The 25,076-nt window shown below is 44.4% G+C and overlaps 1 protein-coding gene across 1 annotated transcript in view; it reads right to left on the reverse strand.

Annotated features, from left to right (window-relative positions):
- LOC137883543 (BMP/retinoic acid-inducible neural-specific protein 3-like) overlaps nucleotides 1-25,076 on the reverse strand; it is a 41,020-nt gene that overhangs the window by 3,550 nt on the left and 12,394 nt on the right. Inside the window, exons 3-7 of the mRNA XM_068725073.1 lie at nucleotides 21,000-21,190; nucleotides 19,298-19,482; nucleotides 6,151-6,256; nucleotides 5,461-5,697; nucleotides 2,471-2,693 (exon numbers count right to left, since the gene is read on the reverse strand). Of these exons, the coding sequence (XP_068581174.1) occupies nucleotides 2,471-2,693; nucleotides 5,461-5,697; nucleotides 6,151-6,256; nucleotides 19,298-19,482; nucleotides 21,000-21,190 (942 nt within the window). The remainder of the gene's footprint in view (nucleotides 1-2,470; nucleotides 2,694-5,460; nucleotides 5,698-6,150; nucleotides 6,257-19,297; nucleotides 19,483-20,999; nucleotides 21,191-25,076) is intronic.

Raw genomic sequence — 25,076 nt, forward strand, 5'->3', positions numbered from 1 at the left:
AGAAACACAAGCGCTTCAAACAAGCTACTTTAATACAATATTCCGACATCAAAACCTTGTCAAAGGACGGAGTCGTAAGTGTGTTCGCAGTCTCAACAGTACCCGGCTACTCTGAAACTCATCAGTTGGAGTCAGTTGTGCATGTCTCACCTCCACGGCGGAGGCTGTGCGCAGCGGGAGAGGGGAAGCTGCCCCGCCGTCAGAAAGCGCGTCGTGTCAGCAGGACACGTAAACTGTCACGGAGGCGTAGCGTGCGGCGCGGCCCAGAAGAGAAGCGGGGTGTTCGCTCCGCAATCTGTTCACTGTCTGTCAGCTCATTTCACACCGATCGACATGACGCTAACTTTCTGCTCCTGCTACACGTTCGGATTTAGCGAGTGAGCAAAAACTTTTTTCCTCCACCGAGGAGGCGCTCCCATTTATGAACAGCAAAACACAACATCACGTGTTGTTTCGTGCGGCTCCATCGCTGATATGCGGACACCTTGTGTTCTCCGACAGTGCAGCTCGAAACCGAAACAGCATGCTCTCTTTATCTTTCAAGGCTTTACGAGGGAGTTACAGTAGAAACTGATATGAGGCAAAGCAAAAACAATGAATATGTATTTTACAAAAAGGAGGAAAAAATATAAAAACCCTCCATGAACTCATCAGACAAAAAACAATACGGAAAGAATCTGTTCAATTCAGGAAATCATTCGATTTTGTTTAAGTGTAGAACAAAAAATATGTGCATTTTTATGGAGCTTGTGTTTTGTGTAAAGTTTGTAAATTACATTCCAAAGTTAAAAGGATTTTGATATAGAGGAAAATGCAGTATTTATTTTGTCAAACTGCTTGGCTTTGAACCGCGTTATTATGAACAGAAAAGAAGAAACACAGACGCTGCTTAGATCTTTTGAGAGCACCAGGTTACTACACAGCAGAATCCAAAATATCCGTTCACTGGTCTCCCTAAATTTGCTGCAGATAAAGTGTTGAGAAATATTGAATGTTACTACGAACAGCATCGCCCCTTCAAAATAAAAGTACCGGCCATTTTAAATGCATCCAACAGGACAACAAGTACTCAAGGAAACACTTGAAATGAATACACATGAAGAAGAGCAGAGTATTTAAACATGCTGGGCCACAGGAGGCTGATGTTAAATAGCCTGATGTTAGCTCTTTATGGAAATGTTTGAGATGAGTAAAACTGTTGCAGTAAACGGATAATATGACGGCCTGTTTAACCACTATTACTGAATCATCAAATCACACTGGACTGGAGAGCTGTGAGCCATTCAAAGTCAGGAACAACAGGGAACAAAAAGGGTGAAGTAGTGTTGCATTAATCAGCAAGTCTCTGTCTGTCTGTGGCTGGATGTGGCTTTAGTCTCACACACAGTGAACTGTTTTATCAGACGCAGACGTTTCATTTCTGAGATGCAGTTTCCTCCGTATGATGTCAGTGTGCAGTGATACATCAGAACAATAGGCTATTACCTGTGGGACCTTTTTCTCCCACCGTATGAGAGGCGCTGCGTTCCTTTCATTCTAACAGCAGGTAACATCGCGGTGCAGTCTGTTAGTAAGTAAGGACTAATGCAATTTGGCTGTTTAGTGGGCTGTAAATGGCCATTTTGCTGCTGAAACATTGGAATCGGCTTTGTTAAACGTTCAATACAAAGGCGGAAAATTAGAAATTGTAGCAGCTCTGAGGTTAACAATGCCTCTCGTATGGTCTGATAAGATTCTGTAGGTAATTGGTAAAATGAATGAACGGGGATTATATCCTATTCGGCGGTGGGCGATGAGAGATGTAGTGTTCGCCTCAAACTGCTCCTGAAATAAACATGGCTGAAATAGCTGCACCGACTAAATCAGCTTGGGAGTTGGCAAACTATACGACACAAAACAAGATCAAATGATCTACTGAGGAGAGGACTTTTTTTTTCCTCTTGACTAGTTAACCAACAGGAAGAACTTCCAAACTTAGCATATTCCTTTTTAAAAGGCTGCACACTTTAATTTCACAGGACGATGGCTTTGATTCCCTGGATGTAAAGGAGACTTGGGCCGGGAGTGCAGCCAAGTCTTCAGGTGTGACACTGTAGCTCACTTCTGTAGGACCTCAGTTGAATATCAACGCGCTAACGTATTGTATGTATTATTAGCATAATGCATAGTTGAGGGGATAACAAAGCGCTGCGCACAGAGTGGGCTGAAGGAAATAAATGAGCACTGCCGTTCACAGCTTGCTTGAAAGAACTTGTGATGTGGCTGCAGGCATTGGATTTTTTTTTTTCCTCATTTTCACACATGCACAACCACACGCTGGCTTGCACACACGTACGCACACACACACACACACACACACACACACACACACACACACACACACACACACACACACACACACACACACACACACACTCTTACACATCCGTATTAACAGAAAAGTCAGCAGGAATACTTATCAGCCTCTCACCTCTCCCTCAGCATAATCATTTTGGGCTGAGTTCGACACCTCTTGCTGAGGGTGAAGAGCTTGTTGACGATGCGTCGCGCTTTGCTCAGGAGCTGCTGGGTGCTGAGCTCCAGCTGTTTGTAGCGTTGGTGAACGGCCGGCTCCGTCTTCCAGAAGTACTGGATGGCGGACGTGTTCAGGGCGTAGAAGGTGGGAAGCCTCCGGACGAAGTTCTGGAACTCATCTGTGAAGGCGAAGGGAGACGCAAGATGAGAGGCGAACACTTCTAACTCGCTCGCTTCCTTCCGCTCGGCTAACCGTGTCAAAGCAAACGAGAGAACTTTGCAGAGGTCACAGGTGCTCAAGAGCTGCTGGCCGAACTGGGAGTGATACTGTTTGATGCCTATGCTAATAGGAAAAAGCCAACTTATTGAATAGCCAACAGCTTTTCCAGGGCTTCCTCTGCTGGTTAGTCTGTGATATAATATTACAAGTAGCACAGAAGATGATATCCTGTACGTCCCTTCAGAGCTGCTGCAAACACAATGCGCAGCAAACAGATTACATTCAATAACAACACCATCGCCATTGTAATCATTTGTTATATGGGAAATCAATGCAAAGCTCAACACGGATGAGAAGTGACTTTACTGTTTGTAATTAGTTAACGGTATCTTGACGGTATAGCATCTGATTAGAAAACCAATTAAGTGCCAATGGCTTCCTCGGTGATTATGCAAGGTGTGTAACAGGTTCCTATGAAATTAATAAGTTGATTAAACAGCTTGTAGTAAAATATATTACAGGGGTGTCTGGGGTCGAGGGGGGCTTTCCATGTCCTACATACCAAAATGAGAGACATCCTCCTGAGGAGCAAAGCGTGCCACAGTCTGGAGCTTCTACATAGGACCTCGTCTCTCTTAAAGAGACAGCGCTCTGGTTTCCTCCATCTTATTTAACCATTGTCAAATGCATTATGGGTGATCGCCGTTGACCCGTGTGTGTTTTCATGTCCAGCACTTTAACAGTGGCTAAACCCGCTCACGGTGCTGCGTTTCCTAGCGGAAGGTTGAAACGAGGCGAGCTGCTGCTGGAGCTCGACCGTTATTAAATCACCAAGACAACGATGGCTCATTCCTGGAAACCCACTCTCTGTCCAACCACTATTATCTTGTCAGCCACTGAACCCACTAAGGTAACAGCACCCCCCCCCCTTTGGTGTGATTTTAAAAATAGAAGCCACTGTCAGACCTGAAGGGGCAGAAGAACAGACACATTGTGGGCATTGTTAAATCTGAATTGGTGTTGGAGGGTAATGATGTGTACCGAGAGGCTTATTTGGCAGATTATGAGGTTAAATTAAAAAAATGATCCGTCTTAGTTGTATTATAATGTTTAACCAAGATCTCATTTGTCCGTATTGTATCCCCTGACTTGCTACATATTGCACCCTCCAGTCAGTGGATATTAGACTGTTGTGTGTTTCAGTTTACCATTAAGACTTATTTACTTACTCACCGAAAATTGAAGATCACCAAGCAATTGTACAAAGCGATGAAAAAAGCGTCCGTCTTTTAGGAAATGAAGATACCGATTCTAATTCAAGCATCATTCAGTGGAAGGTCCGAGCAAATCGCGACTCTAGAAACCTCATTTGACGATCCGAGTCGTGATTATGAGTCGCTGATGTTCTCTATTAGATCAAATACACAAGTGGATCCTCAGGGGGTTCAAGGGAACTATTTTTCTTTATTTAATGCAGTTGTCGGGGCACCTTGCTGCTTAAAAGTCATTGCCAGCTGTGAGCTAATCACGATGCCCTTAGTGCAGGAGCATGTCGCCCGTAATGACATGTTCAGCCAGCGAGGGGCACAAAGAGCAGCTCAAGGCAGGGCTGGGAGAGACGAGACGGCCTCGGGGTGTGTGGATGCAGCTCACGGTTTAAACAACGACGGGAACACGGAGCTTTGTCGGAGCATTGGGTGAAACGTGCGATCCGCTGTGAGGGTGTAACATTTCAGTGTGCCTGATTGCTAATAAAAATCACTTTGCAGATAGCGTGTTTGAAAGCTGGCGCGGATTGTTTTCTCACAATGATCCCCGAGTGAACACCTCGAGCACAGCGGTGAGCTGCATTAAATTAGGTGATAAAGTGGTTATAACTCAGCTGCAGAGTATTACATCACAGGCTACATCATAGGCTAACAGACTACAGCTACTGTAGTGTGTTTATGAGGCGGGACGGCTTCCCCTTCGCTGTTGAAAAACCTCAATGTGACCGCATCGCCGACGGTGACCTACTGTAGTCACGTGACTGGCAATGCTGCTCTTTCATTTTCTAAAAATTGAGATTTGCACGATGCGATTTCTGCACACAGACGGGCTCGAATGGCAGCAGACGGTAGTTGTTTGAATGCTGAAGAGCAGACAGATTGATAAATGTTTGCCTTTAATAGTTCTCGCTGTATCAAAAGTGTATCTATAATGAGCGACTCAAATGATTTTACGGACATTTCTCAATATCATAATATAACAATATTGTAAGATGACGTAATATTTAGTTCATCCCTCTGACTGTGTTGTGTAGCATCATCTGCAACATGCTTAATAACGGTGTTTGCATCATCAAAACGTACCAAAAAGCAATTAGAAATATGTAAAAGGGCCTTACATTTATGAGACAGACCATTATTTTGTTGTCAAACAGGTTTCATGTGAGAATGTATAACAGTGGGACTTTACTAATTCATCAAATCTCAGTCATTTCAGCTAATAGGCATGAAATGCTCTTCTCTGTTGTTTTCTTATAATTTTGCAAGATGCTGGTTTGTAAATTGCACCTCTGTGTACCGTTGCCTTCCCATCACATTGATTGGATGTAATTGCTCCTCGCTTCGCCTTTCCGTCTTTGTTGTTTTTTTTGCACATCGGCTCCTCTAACAATAGAGTCTAAATTGCCGTCAGTGTGAGGGTCGCAGCCAACGAATGAGCGCAAGAAGGAGAACACCGACCTGACTCCTCAAAGTCTTGGTTGGCCATGTTCCAGGAATCTCGGATTTTCAGCACGCTGGCTTCCATAGCCCTCAGATCCACCTCGGGGCAATTACACTGCGGGTAGTCCACTTTGCAGCGGCACCAGCAGTCACTGTCCCGGCACACGAACTGGCCCTCCTCATTACAGCCGATGTAGCTGAGAGCTGCCTGCACGAACCTGGCCCTTAGGTACTCCGGCAGTATGGCCTGGAGGCCTATGGCGAGGACGACAACATGGAAATGTCACACAGATGAATGAATATGGAGCTGTAAGTACTTTAGCTATTGCAGAAAAAATGTGTTAGAGTGTCTGTTGTACGCTACATCTGTAAATCACAAAAGGCCGACACTCATTTTCATTTTCGTTTTTTTTTTTTGCCACGCTTGACATATGCTTGGCGTCACATGCAATATGCTGAGATTCACTTAAAGTTTTATTTTCACTGCACAGCGCTGCTACTTTTTGTTCTGAATCATTACTGCCTGGGATTCATTTGAGAATCCGGCAAAGGATGCATGGCAAAAAAAAAAAAAAGAAAAGAAAAGAAAGAGTGATTGAAGCTAAATTCGTTCTGACACTCTCATGCTGCAGTTATAAGCTTGCCAGGGAACAGACACTGCGACAATTCCATCAGAAATTTGGGGGAGTTCAATTATGAATGCCCAACCTTGCAAATGAATCTTATTTTCAGGGCTCTGAACCAAAACGGAGCTGACAGAGTCGAGGTTGTCATAGTTACTGCATCCAAGAGGGCCCGTCCTTGTTTCGGTCACCTGAAGAGAGGAAAACAGAGGCACATGACAACACTGAGAAACATCACACTGATGGCTTTAAGTACACAGAGAGAGAGACAGAGAGAGAGAGAGAGAGAGAGAGAGAGAGAGAGAGAGAGAGAGAGAGAGAGAGAGAGAGAGGAAAGCAGGTGACTAACTGCCTTTCCCTTCACGATCTCCTCTTCAGTTCTATCGCTTAGACCGGACCTGAAAAAAACGTGGTGGACTTGTGGGCTGGATCCCTGGACTACAGCATAATGAGTAAGTCCTGGTGTCATCTGTCAAATTCATCTCCACGTTGTGTTTGTCCATCACAATGCCCCCTGACACCCATACCATGCTGAGGTCTATTGTGATGCTAGAGTAAGCATGTCCTACTCAATTACACACCCGCCTGAGGATTCATGTAATTACTCGGTGCAAACTTTTACCCGAGGTATGCAGTATAGTTACTGAAGTGTGATGAGAGGATTGGCAAAAAATAAAAAATAAATCACCCGTCAGTTTGGGAACCTTTATTGAATCGGTGGAGTACTCCACCACTAGCGCTGCACTTTTGTTGCATTGTCAAACACACAATGTACAAAAAAGTATTAAAATCAATGAAGCACAACCTGATACGTTTCATCTTTATGTCAAAGCATGGCGCCTACATTACCCACAATGCAAGTAACATCACTCGAGGCAATTTAGCAGATTGTACAAGACTCCCTCTGGAGCGACACACTGCTTTACACAGAAAGGCCTTTGTTTGATATAGTACCCCTCAAGACCTGTAAAGAAACTCTGATATACAACAATTAGCCAAGTTCCACATGTGAAGCACAAAAAGTCTGACTTCAGAGTATATAATCATCATGATCCTCCCCCAAACAATGAGGAACAAAAATGTATCATACAACCGTTGTATGAGGGTATGATGAAGTACTCGATCAATTCAGATTTTGACCTGATGGTGGCTCTATGAAATGATTACAATTCATCCTGTGATGTGGTCCAACAGTTTTATAGAAATTTCACTCCAAATGTGAACCTCATGGTGGAACTATGAGAGCACAAAGGGATCAAAGTCAGCTGATTTCATCCTCCTGGGACCATAGAGGTCTGTACAATGATTGTCAATCCATTCAATAGTATTAATAATATATATATACACACACACACCAGTACAAGTGCTGTATATGTATATATATATATATAATAAATATTTTAGTCTGGACTAAAGTGGTGGACCAACCGAACACAGAGTTGCATAACAAATGCAGTTTGTAGTCCGATGTTGCAACATAAGAAAAACACTACAGCGAAACTATATTCTATGGTGGAGGATGGAGGATAGAGGATGGAGGATGGAGGATGATGGAGGATAGAGGATGGAGGATGGAGGATGATGGAGGATAGAGGATAGAGGATGGAGGATTGAGGGTAGAGGATAGAGGATGGAGGATAGAGGATGGAGGATAGAGGATAGAGGATAGAGGGTGGAGGATAGAGGATAGATGATGGAGGATAGAGGATAGAGGATAGATGATGGAGGATAGAGGATAAAGGATGGAGGATAGAGGATAGAGGATGGAGGATGGAGGATAGATGATGGAGGATGGAGGATGGAGGATAGAGGATAGAGGAAGGAGGATGGAGGATGGAGGATGAAGGATAGAGGATGGAGGATAGAGGATGGAGGATGGAGGATGGAGGATAGAGGATGGAGGATGGAGGATAGAGGATGGAGGATGGAGGATAGAGGATAGAGGATAGAGGATGGAGGATAGATGTTGGAGGATAGAGGATGGAGGATGAGATTAGGAGCCTCACAGCCTGAGGAAGAAGCTGCTCTGATGTCTGCTGCTACGGCAGCTGATACTTCCGTACCGCTTGCCAGACGGCAGCAGGGTGAACAGGACGCGGCTGCGGTGGGTATTGTGTTTTAATATCCTTTCGACTCTCGGCGAGTGTTACTGGTGGCATAAGGACTGACAGAGCACGATTACAGAGACTCGTTTTATTTCCTATATCGGCGGCACACGACACAAACCTCTCAAACATGTATGATGGGAGCTCACATGGTGAAACAAGTGACTTTCGCAATTTCGGTGTGCCTGTGGAGCTGAAGACAGAACTACAATTTAAAGGGTTATTATTGTCAGTAGGTGTGACTACTTCAATCAAGTCAGAGTCTCTTTTGAAGAGTGCAGTTTTGCACAATGGCAGCCTGACAATGTAGTGCAGGAGAGAAGAGTGCAGAGCAGGTTTCACCATGCGACTGTGTGGGACGTGTGAAGCCTCCATGTGACCATATACGACACCCAAATGCATCTATTGAGGGTTGGAGGATATTAAAAAACTGAACGCATTTGACTAACATGAGTTCCTCTTGTCCAAGGGGCACTCTTGTATAAATCTAGGAAACGGTTCAGTCACATTAAGTGAAGCACCAAACAAGTTGGCAGAAGTTGCTGGTTTGGCACCGAGAGAGTTATCTAGCAGCCAGCCTGCATAGAGGATAAGGCCACTCTATTTATCCACACTCCATGCATCGTTATGGCATTTTTGTACATCTGACAATCTGTCACACGACAGCTATCTGCACATAATTGGCAATGGAAAACACTTCCTGTAGGTTTGAAGGATGTATACCACATCAGACGGCTTCAATAGAACAGCGCCGGAGAGAAGGTCTGGTCACGAGCGCTGTTCTGTCGGGAGTGTTGGAAGCACCAGCTTGAGGCGGTGAAGGGGACCTAATTTCGCACACCTATTCTGAGTCAGGTTAATTAACTCAGAGCAGGTGCAGCCGTGTAGGCGTAGTTGAAGAAAAAACAAGAAATCGCATCAATTGACACACATGCAGACGACTCTGCCCACCAGCCTGTCTATCTGAAGAACGACGTGTCCATGCAGAGGCCTGTGGGCAGTCTGTGAGCGGGGATTGTCTGGGTTGTGAAGAAGCCGCTTGTTTGTCTGAATTACCGGTAAACATCACCGGTGTCCTTGTGTCTGTGCTGCGGAGTTAGCTTGGTTAAATTCATGAAATCATCATAATCTGAGTGTTCCACCTGGTCTGTAATCTCCATTACCTTTACCGCCGGTGTTGAAAACTAAATAAAAGCAGAAAGTTCAGCATTGATCGTCAAATGCAAGAACTAAATGACAGCACAGCTACCAGTGTAGAAGATTAGGTTTCTTGCACAGCATCTGTTGTTTTCTTGTATTTACTTATTAAACATCAGAGTGAACCTGTCGTCTTCCTTTTGTACATTTTAAAGTAGCTTCTGTGATCCAGGAGGAAATAATTCTCTGGAAGAAATGATGCTTTTGAAGCCGTTCAGGCAGATAACTGATCCGCAGCTCCACTCGAGCTGAATGGGTTTATCTATATTACCAGTCGGGTGATCTATTAAAGCTCATGGCTCATTCTTTGCTGGCTGTAAAAAAAAAAAAAAGAATCTAAATTAAAACGTTATAATTCCATATTTGGGTTGACTGGATACGGTAACGCAAAGAACGCATGACAAAAATACAACTGTTTTTATGGAGACTGCTTCAATTTCTCTCCAGCCATTAGGCTACACTCTGCTGTCACAATGAATCATAGACTAATGCATTAAGATACATGGTAGGAAAAAGGGGCTTTTAACACAGTAAGTGTGCAAGCACAGCAACATATTACACTAATGGTATTCCTCTTGAACACTGAATAGGCTGACCACGTAGCCGGTCTGTGTAGCCACTATGAGTTGTGCTGGATAAAAAGGCAGTATTGTTAACACCGTGTTCATGCAAAGGGCCCTGTGGTGAGATGGTGGTTTTAAAATGAGTTAATGGGGTTAATGTCATGTTAACTCTAACAGCACGTCTGTCCATACTTCATACTTCTTTCTAACTGTACTGTAACCCAAATCACACAACTTCATAGAAGAACATGGAAGAGACTCTCTCTCATGGGGTGAACTTAGTTAGAGCTGCTGCTTATGGGTTTTATTACACCCAGGTGTGACCAGACTCTAAGAGCAAAGGTCAACATGCACACAAAGCAAGGCAAGCTTACCTCAGTTAACACAGTCGGCTGCAGAGCCTGACGATTGCCCCCAAGTTTGGACAGTAAGCTAAATGAAGCCGGAAATACAGTAAGCTGTCTTAATACAGAAGGTCAAAGAGACACACAGCCTGGACACGACAGAAAGTAATTGGCACAAACGTGTAGGTGTGAAAACACGACACCCTCTGGGAGAGGCGTTACGATATCTTGCGAGTTCACTTTTGAAAGATGCAACTAATAGAAAAGGCTCAAAGACACGACACCGTATCTGTGCTGAAAACACCGACGCTGTAGAATCTATCCTCTCCTCCTCAGCTCACGGTTAGATTGTTCACAATCGCAGCTCAATCATCCTTGACAAAAGACTGATTTGGAGCATGCATATATTCAGGCTCCGCGAGCAGCAAAGATGAACTGCCAACCGGAAGGGAAATCCATCTCCTTCGCTGTCACTTGCGAATTATTGCCAAACACCGTGACGGTGTCTTCTTTTGATAATTTTCCCAAAGGTCCAATCCGAGTAACAACATCTCCTTGCCAGATTAAGGACAGCAACTGTAGTGTTCAGCCAGGAGGAGAAGGAAGACTTCTACTGCAGCGGGCTTTTGACATCCACAAGGTCAATGAGGAAACTAAATTCAGAGAGACGTGAGGATGAATAAAAAGCTGGGGGCTCTGTTCTACTAAAGTAGAATAACTGCCTCTTGGTATGCCTTTGTCAAGTTGAAGTTTACATCTATGTCTGTCCAACATATCATTACCTTTATCCCATTAGATACTTTAAAACCACAGGAAAATCATGAGATTATGCCTGTGAGTGTGCATCTCTGCGTCTGTCCACAACTAATCTCGCATTTTGCTCCAGCAAACGGCACATGGTTCAGGGTGGCCAATCACACATGCACGCTCCCGGACCTCCCGTGGTTGTGGCGACTCACGCGTTCTCAAAACACATTTTACGGCCTGTTTTATACCGTCGGTGCATCTCCGTTCTCCGCCTGCTACTCTGTTTGCGGCGTGTTTGATTAACCGCTAACGGCTAACGGAACTGCAAGTAACACTGCTGTAGGGACTGACTTTTGATTTGGACATTGTGTTTGGCTGACCTTTAACAGCAAATGGAGCTATCCGCTAACGGAAATAGCCGCTGCTATTATAAAAGTTTGGTGAGTTTAATTTGGTCTTTGGCACAATTGTATGACATTTTGAGCTAATTGTCTGCATTCATCTTTTTCAGAGTTTTAATGTTTTTTTTTATTACAGCACATTGTTGTCTAGAAGGGAGAATAGTGCACTTCTGCAGTTCGCACATGAATTCTTGAGTGTGTTTGTGAGGCCACAGTGACCTTTGATCATCACATTTGAATAAGTTCATTCTTCAGTCCAAGAGGAAGTTTGATGAACTTCGCTCATGGGATGGACGTGAGGTTAAAGTGACCTTTGACTTAAGTCAGTCCATCGTTATGTTTGGTGGGCATTTGTGCAAAATTTGGACGGACAGACGGACAACTTGACGCCTCCGGCCACGACCATCATCTCTGCTACTGCTTTGTAATTTACAATTACTTGAACGCTGTCTTCTGAATACAACAATATCATCATTCCAGACAGGAAGGGCAGAGGGAGCGACGCGGGAGAGGGAGAGCAACTCACTTCAATTCTTCTTTTTTATTATTGATGCGTTAACACAATTAATTAAAATCCGAGCAGCCTCCGTAGGGATCCACAGATTAATTTCTAACACAGACAGATGTCCAACTTAAAGGGGAAAATTGACCAAATGCAAATCTAAAGATGGCTTTTCTATGCATAGCAATGAGACCATCTGCAAAAAGAACCCAGTGGAGCAGAGCATGTGTGCACAGTCAGCCTTCTCTATTAGAAATCGACCCCAAAAAGAAAAAAAATCATTTTTGTATATTTTACCACTTTCAAGACCCCACGGGGCTTTTTTGGAGGCTTTTTTTTTTTTTTTGCGCTAAAAGTGGGAAAAACATACAAGTGATTCCAACAATGTGATATGCAAATGACATGGATCAGTTGGTGGGGGAATTATTAATGTGCCATAATTGAGTGCAAGATAATTGTGCTGACTGTGTTGGAATAACTAACAGCTGCATTTAATGGAACATTTAATTGCACTTAAAGGCTTTCCTAGAATAAGCAGTTTGCGCTGCTTACACACGCCGTGGACGTGACTTGTTTATCTTATCACTATGAATTTCTTCACGTTGCCCTCTAGGCTTGCCTTTTGATGTCTTCTCACTGTCTAAAAATGCTCCTTTAGAATTAATTAATCCTGAAAATAGATCTGGTGTAACCTCTAGAGTCCTAAAATCTTTAGCGTATTCAAATGTCTTTCGGGCTGACTTATATGGATGCAAATTAATTTCACCACGGTAAAAGGAGTGTGTGTTTTTTTTTTTTAAATCACAATATGACAAATAAAAATCATGACTGACTCAGTGCCGGAGCAACCATGAATCATATTAAAACAGAAATTCTTATGAATTCACAAAGCCTCGTGCCCATTTTGGTTCTGCATTAAGGGAGAGCCGTGTTCCTACTGTGCTGTCTGTCTTCTGCAGATCACCATTGTTCACAGAATCCTTGAAGAAGCAAGCTTTTAAGCCGGCAACCAAAATAAATAAATAAATAAAACTCCTATCAGATTAGCGCTAAGCTTCCCAATCTTCATATGGGCGTAGACAGTACTGCCCCTCAGCAAGGAAACGGGAGCGCTAACGAGTCAACTACAGAAGGCTGACAAATCACTGGAAAAATCAACAACAACGCGTCTGAGGTGGTCGATCGGCACCGACTGACTCTGGAACTCTATCAGAGGAACGCATGCTCTTCTTCCCAAAGACATACAAAGTCAATACAAAGACGCACATTAAAATACTGTCGAAAATACGGGTATACATGTAAGTGTATAGAGACATCCATCCATCTAAGATGCGTCTTACATCTCATTTAACTGCTCAACTGAGGTGAGATCTGATGACTGTTAATGCCGTAGTATATGAGATTCATCAAACATATTTCCCTGAGCCCTCATGCCCTGAATAGAAGCATTATTTGTGTTATTTCGTAATTCATTTATTCAGGTTTTCCATTGTAATCCAACCCACCAGTCTGTATATTCAAGCAGCAGGCAAGCATTCCCCAAGTCAGCCCCTTTTTTTAGCTTCACATTACACTGAAAAAGTAGCTCTGCACTGCTGCCAGACACTCCGGGAAACACCGCTGCTTGGAAAGTTGACATAGTTCCACTCTCAGAGTGTCTCAGGACGAGTCATTCTCACTGTTGGAGCAGGTGAGAGCCAGAGCCAGGATTTGGCATCTTAGCCTGGATTGAACTCTGAGAGAGAGATGTTGTCAGATACAGTGATCCCACTAGAACCCTCTCCACTTCAAACAGGCTTGATGTGGGAAACAACTGCAGCAAATATAGAAAGCAGGATGATACAAAAACACATCTTCAATAATGAATAAGAAACGTAAAATAAAACTAATTTATTATCATGTTCTCCCTCAAACTACACTAAGTAAGATATCATGTCTGATTTCATTGAGAAGCTAGAACTGAATATTTATAGTTCATAAATTTAATGAAATGAACACGATACAACTAAATGACGCTACAAGTTGGCAATTAAAACACCGGTTTTACCGAAATGAGATTATGCTCGTCGTGCATAATGCACAGAGGGAGGAGAGGCTCTGCACTGCTGGTGTGAGGCCTTGGAAGGGCAGCGCAGCACTTAGCCTGTTAACACGGTTCAGTGGCTCTGAGGCACATCTATTATTTAAAGATGTAAGGCTTTAATATTATTAGAAGACCAGTTAGGTGAGAGCATTTCACCGATGGAGATTCATCACTTCGACAAATTCCTCGTATGAATAATTCCACCCAAAAAAAAAAAAAACTGCATAAAATGTCACTTAGTGAGCTCGTGTTGTCAGATTGAACAACAATGAGCTTTAAATTGCGGCACTTTTTTTTTTTTTTTTTTTTGCTTGCTGGAAGAAGATGAAGAAAAAAAAAAGGCACAAGACGGCATTAATGTTTCATGAACATCACGGTTCATTTCAGAATCGCCTCATTCGCTGCACCTTCAAGAATTGTCGTTGGCTTAATCACCGCGGCGCCGTAGATGTGCAAATCCACATTTGCATCTGAGATGCGTTTTCCTGCTGTTTATTCAGTCTTTGAGGATTTTCCATGCATGTTTTAAGACCACTTTGTTGCACTGGCTTACACTATAATGTCAACCAGCGGAGGGATAAGCTTCTAAACTATAGGCAAGAAAAAAAAAAACCATCAGAACGAGATTATTGTGAAGGAGGGAAAAAAAATAAATAAAGCCACTCAAAGCCACAAGGGAGCAGAGGCGAACCTTTGGTGGAAGAAAGTGGAATTTAATACTGTATGCGGTGTTTTGTTCACCGACGCGCTCCGAGGGGAGCTACAGTAAGCAGTGCTATTTCACAGGAAGTAGCAGTCACCTGAAAAGAGGCCAAATGAGCTAATTCTGCATTTTCACTTCATTGAACCAGCTGCAGGTTGAAGAGAAACAGCCGGAAGACGTGAAATTCTTGACATTGGAGGTCAGATATGAGACTAAAACCACTAAACCAGGAGCTCTCATCTACTTATAGCATACACTGATCTGGAAGGGAACAAAAGATCCCGTTAAAGGTCAAAGGGGTTGAAGACGCGGTGAAAGGACAATGAGAAGCACATTTATGTTCCTTTCTGAATAATGAAGACGCAAAGAACATAAAAAAACAAATCTGCCAGTAATGAATTATTCATCCTCGCTTGTGATAACGGAGCGTTTTGTTTTGTTTATCCTGCCATCAAAACTGGCCCGAACTCAGAGAGCCGTGTTCTCAGCAGCCATTATCTGACTTCTGAAGCTCCTCTCTTACTCGTGGTTCTCTTCCACGCCGACGAACGAAGCGCATCGCCGCTCGGCCGACTGAACACTCGAGGCTCGCGGAGGCAAATTGTTGTCAAACATCCCTCACCACTTCTGCTCCCCGTCGACGATATTCTCCCCCAAAAACTTTAGTTCAATGAATCTTCAATACGGAGGAGCCGCGGCTGCAAATGGAAAAGGTAAGCTCGCTGATCGATGCAGCATGTCCTGCGTCACTGCAGCGGCCCGGTCCTGGGCTTAAAGGCCCGCTAAATAAGGCCCGTCTGTCCTGGTCTCATCTCTTCTGTGCAGTCGCACATGACACCTTAATTCATGCCGCAAAATGTTTGACAAATGATTGAGGCTCTCAGAGGAAATTACTGAAATTGAGGGGCTGATTCATCGCACTATGTTTTTTTTTTCTTGCACTCTTATCTCCTTTTTCCCGTCTTTGATTATTTTCCGGTGCCGCTGCACCGAGTCCTCCAGGCCTTTCGGGCCAGGCACTCCTGCTATTTAAACTGCATTATCTCTTGAAACCAGGGGACCGGGGCTCTTCTTAAAGGCAGCTTTGTTTTGGCATCCGTCTTCATCGGGTGAGGTAAAAAAAACAACCCGTGTTCGGAAATTAAAGGCAGCTGAGGTTGTGAATTATTTTACATCAGTCACCTGAAAATGCCTCACAAACAAATACACCCCAGAGGGCTCTTTCTCTATTCATCTCAATCAGACGGGTTTTTAGCAGCACTTTGGTTCGGCGGAGGCTGCCAAATCAGCTCGACGTCCTCTTGCCAATTCACTTTAGAGAGTGTACAGTTTTATCTCTGATGGACTGTATAGAGGGGCATCAGTGAGGAGGAGTTCGATGAAAAATGGGCTGCGGCTCAGAAAAAGGCAAGCAACTTAGCTCCACAGTCAGAAAGAAGGATAGAGGCCCTGCTTCTCCAACGCAGTGCTGTGTTAACGACCGCTGCGTGTACCGTGTGCAATCTTGGCACGTAAAGTAGTAGAAAACCGAGAGCTGGTATCTCAGAATACTATACCAGGAGCGTGGAAGGGTGGCCGGTTTTTCTTAATGTCTTCAATCCCAGTTTCTATGTGCCTTGTTTACAGGCGGGGCGACCATGTGAGTGCGTGTGAGCGGGCCCCACCGGCTAGCAAAGCGCCGCCGCTCGTTCACTGCTCTAAGCGGCAGACGCAGCTGATAACGACCCTCCCGACTGATGGGGGTCGTCGCGCTGACTTAGCCCCCACCGACAGGCTCCGCCTCAGGTCAACAGTGTGAGCACTGCTGCTGCTGTTTGCGCTGTTAGCACCGTTAGCTACAAGCTGCTGGGTCAGCCGTCGGTACATTGAGAGTCGAGTAGAGGCAGAAGATATGCTCAAAGTATTTTTGGAGATTCACGGTTTTCGCTGGCCGATTGCGACAAAAAGTAGAACTTTAATGTAAATACAGTTCAACTTACAAACAGTGAATGGGGTCTGTTAGTCGGGTGTGTTTGCAGTGGTAATATTTCTTTTTGTATTATTAGATGCACCACCCCCGGAGGCGGTGCAATCACAGCACACAAAACAAGCCGACAGTGTCTCAGACGTGTGTTTTTTGCACGTTGTTGATATTATTCCGTGACGTTAATCTGTTGTTTACCACCAGCAGGTGTAGACACATGAAAGCCATTTGAGGAGAAGGATTCCTCAGAAAGCAAAGAGAATTCAGTCTCCGGCGCGAAGGGCAAACTCTAGCCAATTCCATTAATTCAGCCTGATAACAAGTGACAGAGTGATGAATGAACACGCCCTGAAGGTAGCAAACAGTAAAAGATGCATGGTGATATTTACATCATAAGCATATCTTGATATGCATAGCATGCCGTTCCATAGAAGAGCGTGTGAACGGATGAAAGAGCGAAGCAAGCGGCGCCGCTCGCTTCATCTCTTCCTTTGCTCATTGAGTTTGCATGTGTACGTTTTTACTCCCATGTCCTATCAAAGCGCTATGAAGTGCATACATTGCAAGGAATGCCTTATATGCTGTGGGACTCTGGCTTCTAAAGTGCGTGAAGTGGCACCCACGGGTGCCCTGAGGAAAAGCCAACGGCGCTGCAAGATGCGCTTCTATTTCTTTCTTTTAAACAATGCTTCACCCCGTCAGATAGAGAGAGAGAGAGATCGAAAGGATCAAAGAGGACGTTGCATTTTCACATGACATATTCTATAGGTTTATATTATGTATATGTTACATTACCCTCATGCTGCAGCTCACTCACGGTTCCTGTTTTCCAGCACGCAATAATTCGAGGTTGCACAGAAACTAAAACAGCTAAATTCACTTGTCACTGTAAATATAGCTCTGAGAAATGCTGATACATCCTCTCTCACAGCCTCAGACAAACAGAGCTGAGCTGAGCAAAGCAACTGAACTGGAAGCTTCTGGTTAGTTGTACCTCACGAGAACGGGCCGGTCAGCAGGGAGGAGATGCTCCGAAGCTACACAGTCACGTTAAAGTGACAAAGCCCTCCGGCAGGCATGCACTGAGTCTGTCCACAACAAAGGGGGGGGGGGGGGGGGGGGGGTGGTGTTCCACAGAGGGACGATGGAAGGACAAACGTTTGTTTCATGGCAGAAAGTGACGGATTTGTCTCTGGTACCAAAGTAAGTTCAAGAGACGTCGTAAGAAAAATCCCTACGTAGCCGACGGAGATATTTAGTGCTTCAAGTAAGCAGAGGTAAGTGAAAAACAAAATTAATACATGTTGTCTGAACATACATTATTAATACTTGTTAGCCAATTAGGACGCTATGCTTAATTTAACGTATCATAAATATGAAGCACCCTGTTAGCGCAGCATTAGAAGTGCAAACAAGGGGAAGGCAGTTTCCTGGTTTTACTAAAAAAAGAAGAAAGACTGTAAAACCACTGCGGACTCATTTTGCCCGATGGTTTTCAGATCTAATGCGCCGTAAATTTACGAAGTGGCAGAGAAAGGTTTCGATCATTTTCCCCTTTTTGGCACCGTGGGAATATTTATTTGGAGGAGTTCTTGCTCCTTAAGTGACCGGAGGAAACCTATGAAACATTACGTGAGGTCTTAAAATGCATTCACCACGAAGGGTTCATTAATTAAAAATGGAAGTTCATCATTCCCTATAGAGGGTTCGGTCTGCTTTATGTCCTTAAGATTATGTTTTATTGGTCTGCAGCATGATGACATTCTGCATATGAAGCAGGACCGGGTAGCCCATGGAGGGCCTGTTGACGGGTCGCCAGCATACAGTAATTGGTAGTAAGTGGAAAGTACTTGGCAAGTACTTGGTAAGTACTTTCCACTCTAGAGGGATTTTCTTAATTTGTTCCAATACTTTTCCCCCCAGAGGAAATCACAAGCAACATTGTTCTCTCCAAAACAACAGCAAAAACATATGTTTACTGTAAACAATATTTCGTTTTTTGTTTGTCTTTGTGTCTAGTCCAGACAGCATCAAAGGCTTCTATCAGAGGAATTAACACACCAACTCTGTGGACGTTAAGGCGTTCATTAGCGCAGCAGGGCTGCATGCACCGTCAAACAATACGAGTCAATATTTCACAGTAAAGATCCCATAAAATGCTGTTGTCATTATATTGTTTTATATAAACTGCAGTGTCGTGTAGGTCAGTCACTTATTAATAACTCCGTCTATAATGTTTGCCAGTAAAATGTAATGGTTGAAGAGGTGTAAGCTGAATCCTAAAGACTAAACCCACAGAGGCCAAAATAAAAAAAAGCTGGACCCTGATTAGGAGGCAATAATAGCTTGTCTCATTAAAATGAGCTAAACCTGCTGATGGTACGCTTCCTATTGAAACGCTGCACACCGGCCATGACTTCATTGATGCTGCAGTGAGTGAGCTAGTCAACACCACTTCCCATGTTTTTGAAAAATAGAATAATTACGTTTATGCACTGAGACGGAAGCTAATTTAAACGATGTCGCCGTGAAGTGGCTGCAAATGAAGAGAAAATCCAACAGCGGTGGCAGCTTAACTCTCTGACAGACGAGTCCCCGCTCCTTGTGACGGAGCAGCTTCTTACCTTGATGGCGGTGGAGGCGATCTGGATGTGGTGCAGCTTGTGCAGGGTGCTCTCCCTGTCGATGAAGTAGGAGGCGGCCAGCTGGTGCAGAGCCTCCAGGGTCACGGCCGTGCCGTTGGATTCGCTCACTTCAGACGTCCGGCTCAACTTCCGCTTGTCCACGAAGATCATTAACGACTCTTCCCCTGTGAATACGCACACAGACACATGCACAACACTTCATTACTGACTCACCCCGCTGTGAACGCAGACACACACACACACACCTGTCCATGTCCTCAGCGATGTAGTGATACACATTAACCCATTAACGCCTGCCAGCGCTCATTATACAGTCACACCGGCAAATACATTGAGCCACAAAATCGAGACGCTCCGCGGAACAAGTCTCTCAATCCGAACGGAGCCGGAGCCTGGAGAGGACGACGTATTGACAAACGGTGGAGGGAGCGGAAGGTCGATGGAGAAATCCGTTCTAACAGCATTCCGCTTCATGGGGAATGTGCTTTTGATCTTGGAGAGGCATTAGAACACACGTACAGATAGAGGTTGTCTCCACCACAGTGTGAGGAGAACATGACCCATTTTAATAACTCACTTTGTCTATTGTTGACTCCTGGAATCTGTCAACAACCATGTGTATCCAACACTAGTACAATGACAGGTGTACAACTGTATAATTACCTTAATGATGGTGCAACAAGCAAAACAATAGCAAATAGCAAAACTAGCAATATTTGCTAGATAAAGCACATTGCAGACAGAAAAACTACCTATATATACATATATATATATATATATATATATATATATATATATATATATATATATATATATATATATATATATATATATATATATATGTATAGGTCTTAACACTGGCCTAAAGCAAGGTCATATTAGGCCACGCTTTAACTGATGCACTTTTTTAATTGCAACTCATGATGCTCTCGATTGCCTTTCCAATCTATTTTAAATACTGTTGGTATTCATGGCTGCTTTGAGAGTTTGTGCACAGGAGACGAGGGATGAAAGGGAGCCAGCGGAGGAGCCGAGAGGAGACGGCGCAGCAGATAGCCACGGGGGCTTCGCTGCGCATTACAGTTGTCTGGCTAACTCACGTCTATTGTTGTGAAGGGATCTGCTGACATTTCTGCTTAACAACTCCAAACACAGATTGTTCATGTTGAATCGGGGAATGTGGGCTTAAACAAGCACAAACAACCCCGTAGTCACAGCTGAGACAACATTTAATCAAATATTTAGTCGTTTGAGCACACAACAAAGACTTCTTTTCAAAGATTACTCTCGTGACAATTCCCTTCATTTGACAGCTGACAGGGTGCGGCCATAAGGATGGACAAGTAGAGGACGTTACCAACGGAGAACACGGTGAGTCCCCTGAGCCCTTTCCACTCGTTTGATCATCACATAGTTCTTAAAATGTCATCGCTGCCTCACTGAGACGGTTCAATGGGTTCAACTGGAGAAGGTCAGAGGTCACCAAAGTAAAGATCTCGAGAGTTAAACACTTAGTAAATACACTTTAGTTGCCTGGTTCCCCAAGTTGCAGCGCTGGTTAAGTTCCTCGCCATGTTTGTTTTGGGTTTGGGTCACATGTGTGCCCTAAATCTCACCATTAAACACTTCTTTTCCCCCTCGTGTTGACGGAGGTTAATACAAGCAGGCGTAATTTATTCACCTCCTAGTGTAGCGGAGAGCAGAAAGTGGGTTCCGTATTTCCTGATGATGTTGTCAGTGATGGCGCTGAGACTGGGCCTCCTGCCCAGCTGCCTAATGGTCTGGTGGAACTCGGGGTCCAGCGGCAAGGAGAAGCCATTGTTCTCTTGTCTCTCCAGGGCCAAGCTGTTCACCTTCCAGCGGCCGAACTCCCTGCAATGTCACAGAAACACATGCTAAGAGTCAGCAAAGGACACATATGAACAGAAAGCACACATTATTATTATTATGGACAATGCAGAGACTCAATGCACCAACGTCTATCTGAAACAGTTGTTCTCTGCTTCTTGTAAAGGAGGAACAATGGGGCACATTGTTGTGATTTAAAGTGGACGAGGCACAGAGTATGTCGCTCACAAGGAGGCTCATATCCAGGTCTTCTGATTGCCAGATGCAAAATATGTCGTCTGCAAGAGCTCAAAGTGAATCTCATGTACCACCTTTAAGAACATAAATTGGGAACCATGTTTTCTTCCGTGGTGCAAAGCAATTCACACGAGAAGTTAAATTGTTGACAAACACTATACATACAAATTCAAACAACTTCATGATAGTGTGTTAAAACACCTTTTTATGGTAATTTGTTCCCTGCTTATGAAAGCTACATAGAGGGACTTAAAGCAAAGTGTTGCTGATGAATAAGCTCGTGCTATTTCTACCTCCAGCTCGCAGGATTGCTTTGCACCGTAGTGAAAAACATTGTAATTCTCCAGCAATTTTAAATAATAGCGCAATCTTTTCTCATCTCGAGTCACCATCGGAGGCTCCGCGGTCGGGCGGGCTGTAATCACGGATGGAGTCTTGCTGCTTTCGGCGCCTCTTTTGGAGGGAACGGGCTTCATCTGAAGTCTTTTGATATTCAGCCTGGCCTCGGAGCATGCCAGCTGCCTTTATCTACCAATTGCAGACTGAGTGCTGCTGCTTGATGCATAGATTAGCGCCATTCAAATGCAGCTGGTAAAAAAAAAAAACATGGTTCTACCTCTACCTAGCACGGGAGAAATTGAAGGCCTTTCAATTATTGTTGGCGAGGTGGTTACTTGTCTTTTGGGAAAAAGGACCTCACATCTGACAGGAATTCTGAGTTTGACTGTGCTTTGTGAGGCTGCGATAGGTGAGATTAGCATGCAAATACGCACCATGTTGTTTTAAAGAGTGGCTGCTCAGAAGACACGATCAAATACTTCGTCGATCGTATTTGTAACAACTGTAATCAAGTTAGAATGTATGCATTCAACCATTCGATCTTCATGTGATTATACAAAGACGCAGTCTGGAAGATGTTGAAACAAGAAAGCCACCACCCATCTGAATGCTCTGCAATTTTGGATTCCAATTTTACAGTTTCCTGTAAACTGAAACAAAGAAATTCCGAACATACAAGGGTAAACAATACTAAGATATATACAGACATGGAGCAACATCAACGCTCATTTGGAGTTGCGTTTCTGCAAGTCAAAGTGTTAAACTTTAAACTGGTGTTTGGCCTCTACCACCTCCTGAGGAAACGTCTGGCTTGTTGGTTGCTATTTGCTCCACCAGCTAGTTGCTTCCTCTGCAGCTTGATGATGGGCCGGCAGTGTGCAGAGCGTGGTCTGATGAGGGCACTGCGACCGAACCAAACAGTAAATGTGACGCAAAGTGTGAGATGCAGTTGGGTAATAATTATCCGTAGGTTGATTGATTAGTTAAGGTTAGATAGGCAGGGTATCTCTTACAACAGCTACATCAAATTGTTTTTATTTTTTTCTTGTGAGGAAATTTGTCAGGTATTTCATTCACTGGATTAGCCCCCCCAAAAAAAGACACGTTATTATATCTATATGGATTCTCAATTGATTTTTCAGAAAATGTGCAATATGCCAGTGACTATTTTCAATTTCATCAGCATTACGTTATCTAAATCACCAACCCCTTGTAGCATCCTATGCATACAAATCACCATGTAATGTAAATGCGAGACGGCGCTCAAGAGCCCAGGGCTGCACAAGTGATGCTGCAGCTTCAACGCAGTTTTACAGCACAATACTGACAACCACTGCATGCTTGAACTGCCTTATATGGTTTCTGAGGAATACAAATCCTCAAACCATCAGAAATGTCTTGCACCTTCTCTTTTGCAAAGGTGCAAATGGGAACTTTGGGTTCCCTGGTGTCCGTCCCTCTCTTACATCCATAAAACACCAACACCGTACCGACGCGCACGCCGACTCCCTCGTGCAAAGACACTTGGCCACACACGTGCATTCACACACCCTGCAGCTGCAAACATCTAAACAAAGCTGCCCTCGCTGCAACAACTCTGCTATCGCCCAGAATATCCCAGAGCCCCCATGGGTGCGGGCCAGCTGCCAATCAATTTCTCACCAATAACAATGACCCCCTGAGACAAATACAAAAGTGAAAACAGCTCATTAAGGCCCGTTTCATGTCTGCGTTTCCCTATAACGAGCGGCCATTAGTGTTCCTCTGCGTCCGCTGGGGCCGGCTGAAGAACGGCGTAGCGGAAAGAGAAAGAGGCAGAACTTAACTGTGATCGACACAAAGCCTCGCTACGCCGCTCGCTGATGGACATTTATGACCGGTGCCACTGCTAGACTGAATGCAGCGTCGAAGACTTCAATTCAACCTCATTATCAGCATGCCACGCACACACACACACACACACACACACACACACACACACACACACAAAGGTTTTGTGTTTGATGAAAGACTGCAGGTTTATTTCATCTTTAACTCCTCTCAGATGCACGCACACACACACACACGCACGCACGCACGCACGCACGCACGCACGCACGCACGCACACACACACACACACACACACACACACACACACACACACACACACACACACACACACAGGTTTGTTTCATGCTGCACATCTACCTGTCAGCCCCCCCCCTATGAGCAGGCTGGACTGCTGGAGGTGAGGAGCTGCAGGGAGAGTCATATCCTGCTACCTGTCCGTCACAACCCGGGTGTCTCAGATCCATCACAGCGCACAGGCAGCCTGAGGGCGCCGCTTGGTGCCCAACATAACAAATCAAGGAATCAACGCGGTGAATAACCCGCCGATGCGGTGGAAGCACGCTGCCGAGCACAGCGACGCAGAGCGTGTCAGTTCAGAGCAGCGTTTGGCTGAGCAGACTCGGTGAGCGTCTACCATCGCTGATGTTACCTCTCGAGGCGCGTTAACGGGGACATTATCGGAAGAAAATGAAATGCTGCACACACGGCACATCGCGGTGTAGCTTAATAACACGAGGGCACACGCTAGATCAATTTCCAATCTGAAAATGTAAAACTGCCTTGAAGCTCAAAGGAGCCTTCTGCGGTGCAGTTAAAAGATCACAGCTACACGGTTACTACTTCCATTTATTTATCAAGTAAAGTTCAATCAGAATTTTATATTTGAAATGCATTGTATGTGATATTGTATACCAAAGGAACAGTTTCAGTGGCACTGGCCCACTTACACTATTGGTTAGATCAGCCTCGATGTCATTATTCCTCGTGAAAAATACCCAAGGCTGTGTCTATACAAAGGCCTTCTGCCGGGTGAAATCCTGAGCCCACAAGCCACGCTAAGACTGCTTCATAGAAAGCACACATGGCCACACCACAGCCTTTAAACTTCAGGCTACATTAGGTTATGTCTGGGGGTTGTTACCCCTCTAGACATAACCTAATGTAGCAGCTGTTTTTACACGTATTCGTATTGAACCGTTCGGTACGAGGCTCACGGTTCGGTACGCATTACGAGACCGAACCATACGTTTGCATTTTCCAAATCCAATAGTATAATTCAGAGGTTTAAATTGTGGGAAATATAATGTTCTCAACACGGCAACCCACCCGACGTAACAGGAAACGAGCCGTCTGACACGCCCACCACGGGAAGAGAAACGTTCTACTCCGGTGAGCCACGTGTGTTTTGGGAGAGGCACCGCTACGCTAAACTAGCTTAGCAGGAAAACCAACAGCAGCACACGCTACAAACTCTCCCCGCAGCCCTGTGACTCTACTCCTTCA

This window comes from Cebidichthys violaceus, unplaced genomic scaffold, assembly GCF_023349555.1.
Source record: "Cebidichthys violaceus isolate CVI_PGR_0920_01 unplaced genomic scaffold, fCebVio1.0.p SCAF_33, whole genome shotgun sequence".
NCBI lineage: Eukaryota > Metazoa > Chordata > Actinopteri > Perciformes > Stichaeidae > Cebidichthys > Cebidichthys violaceus.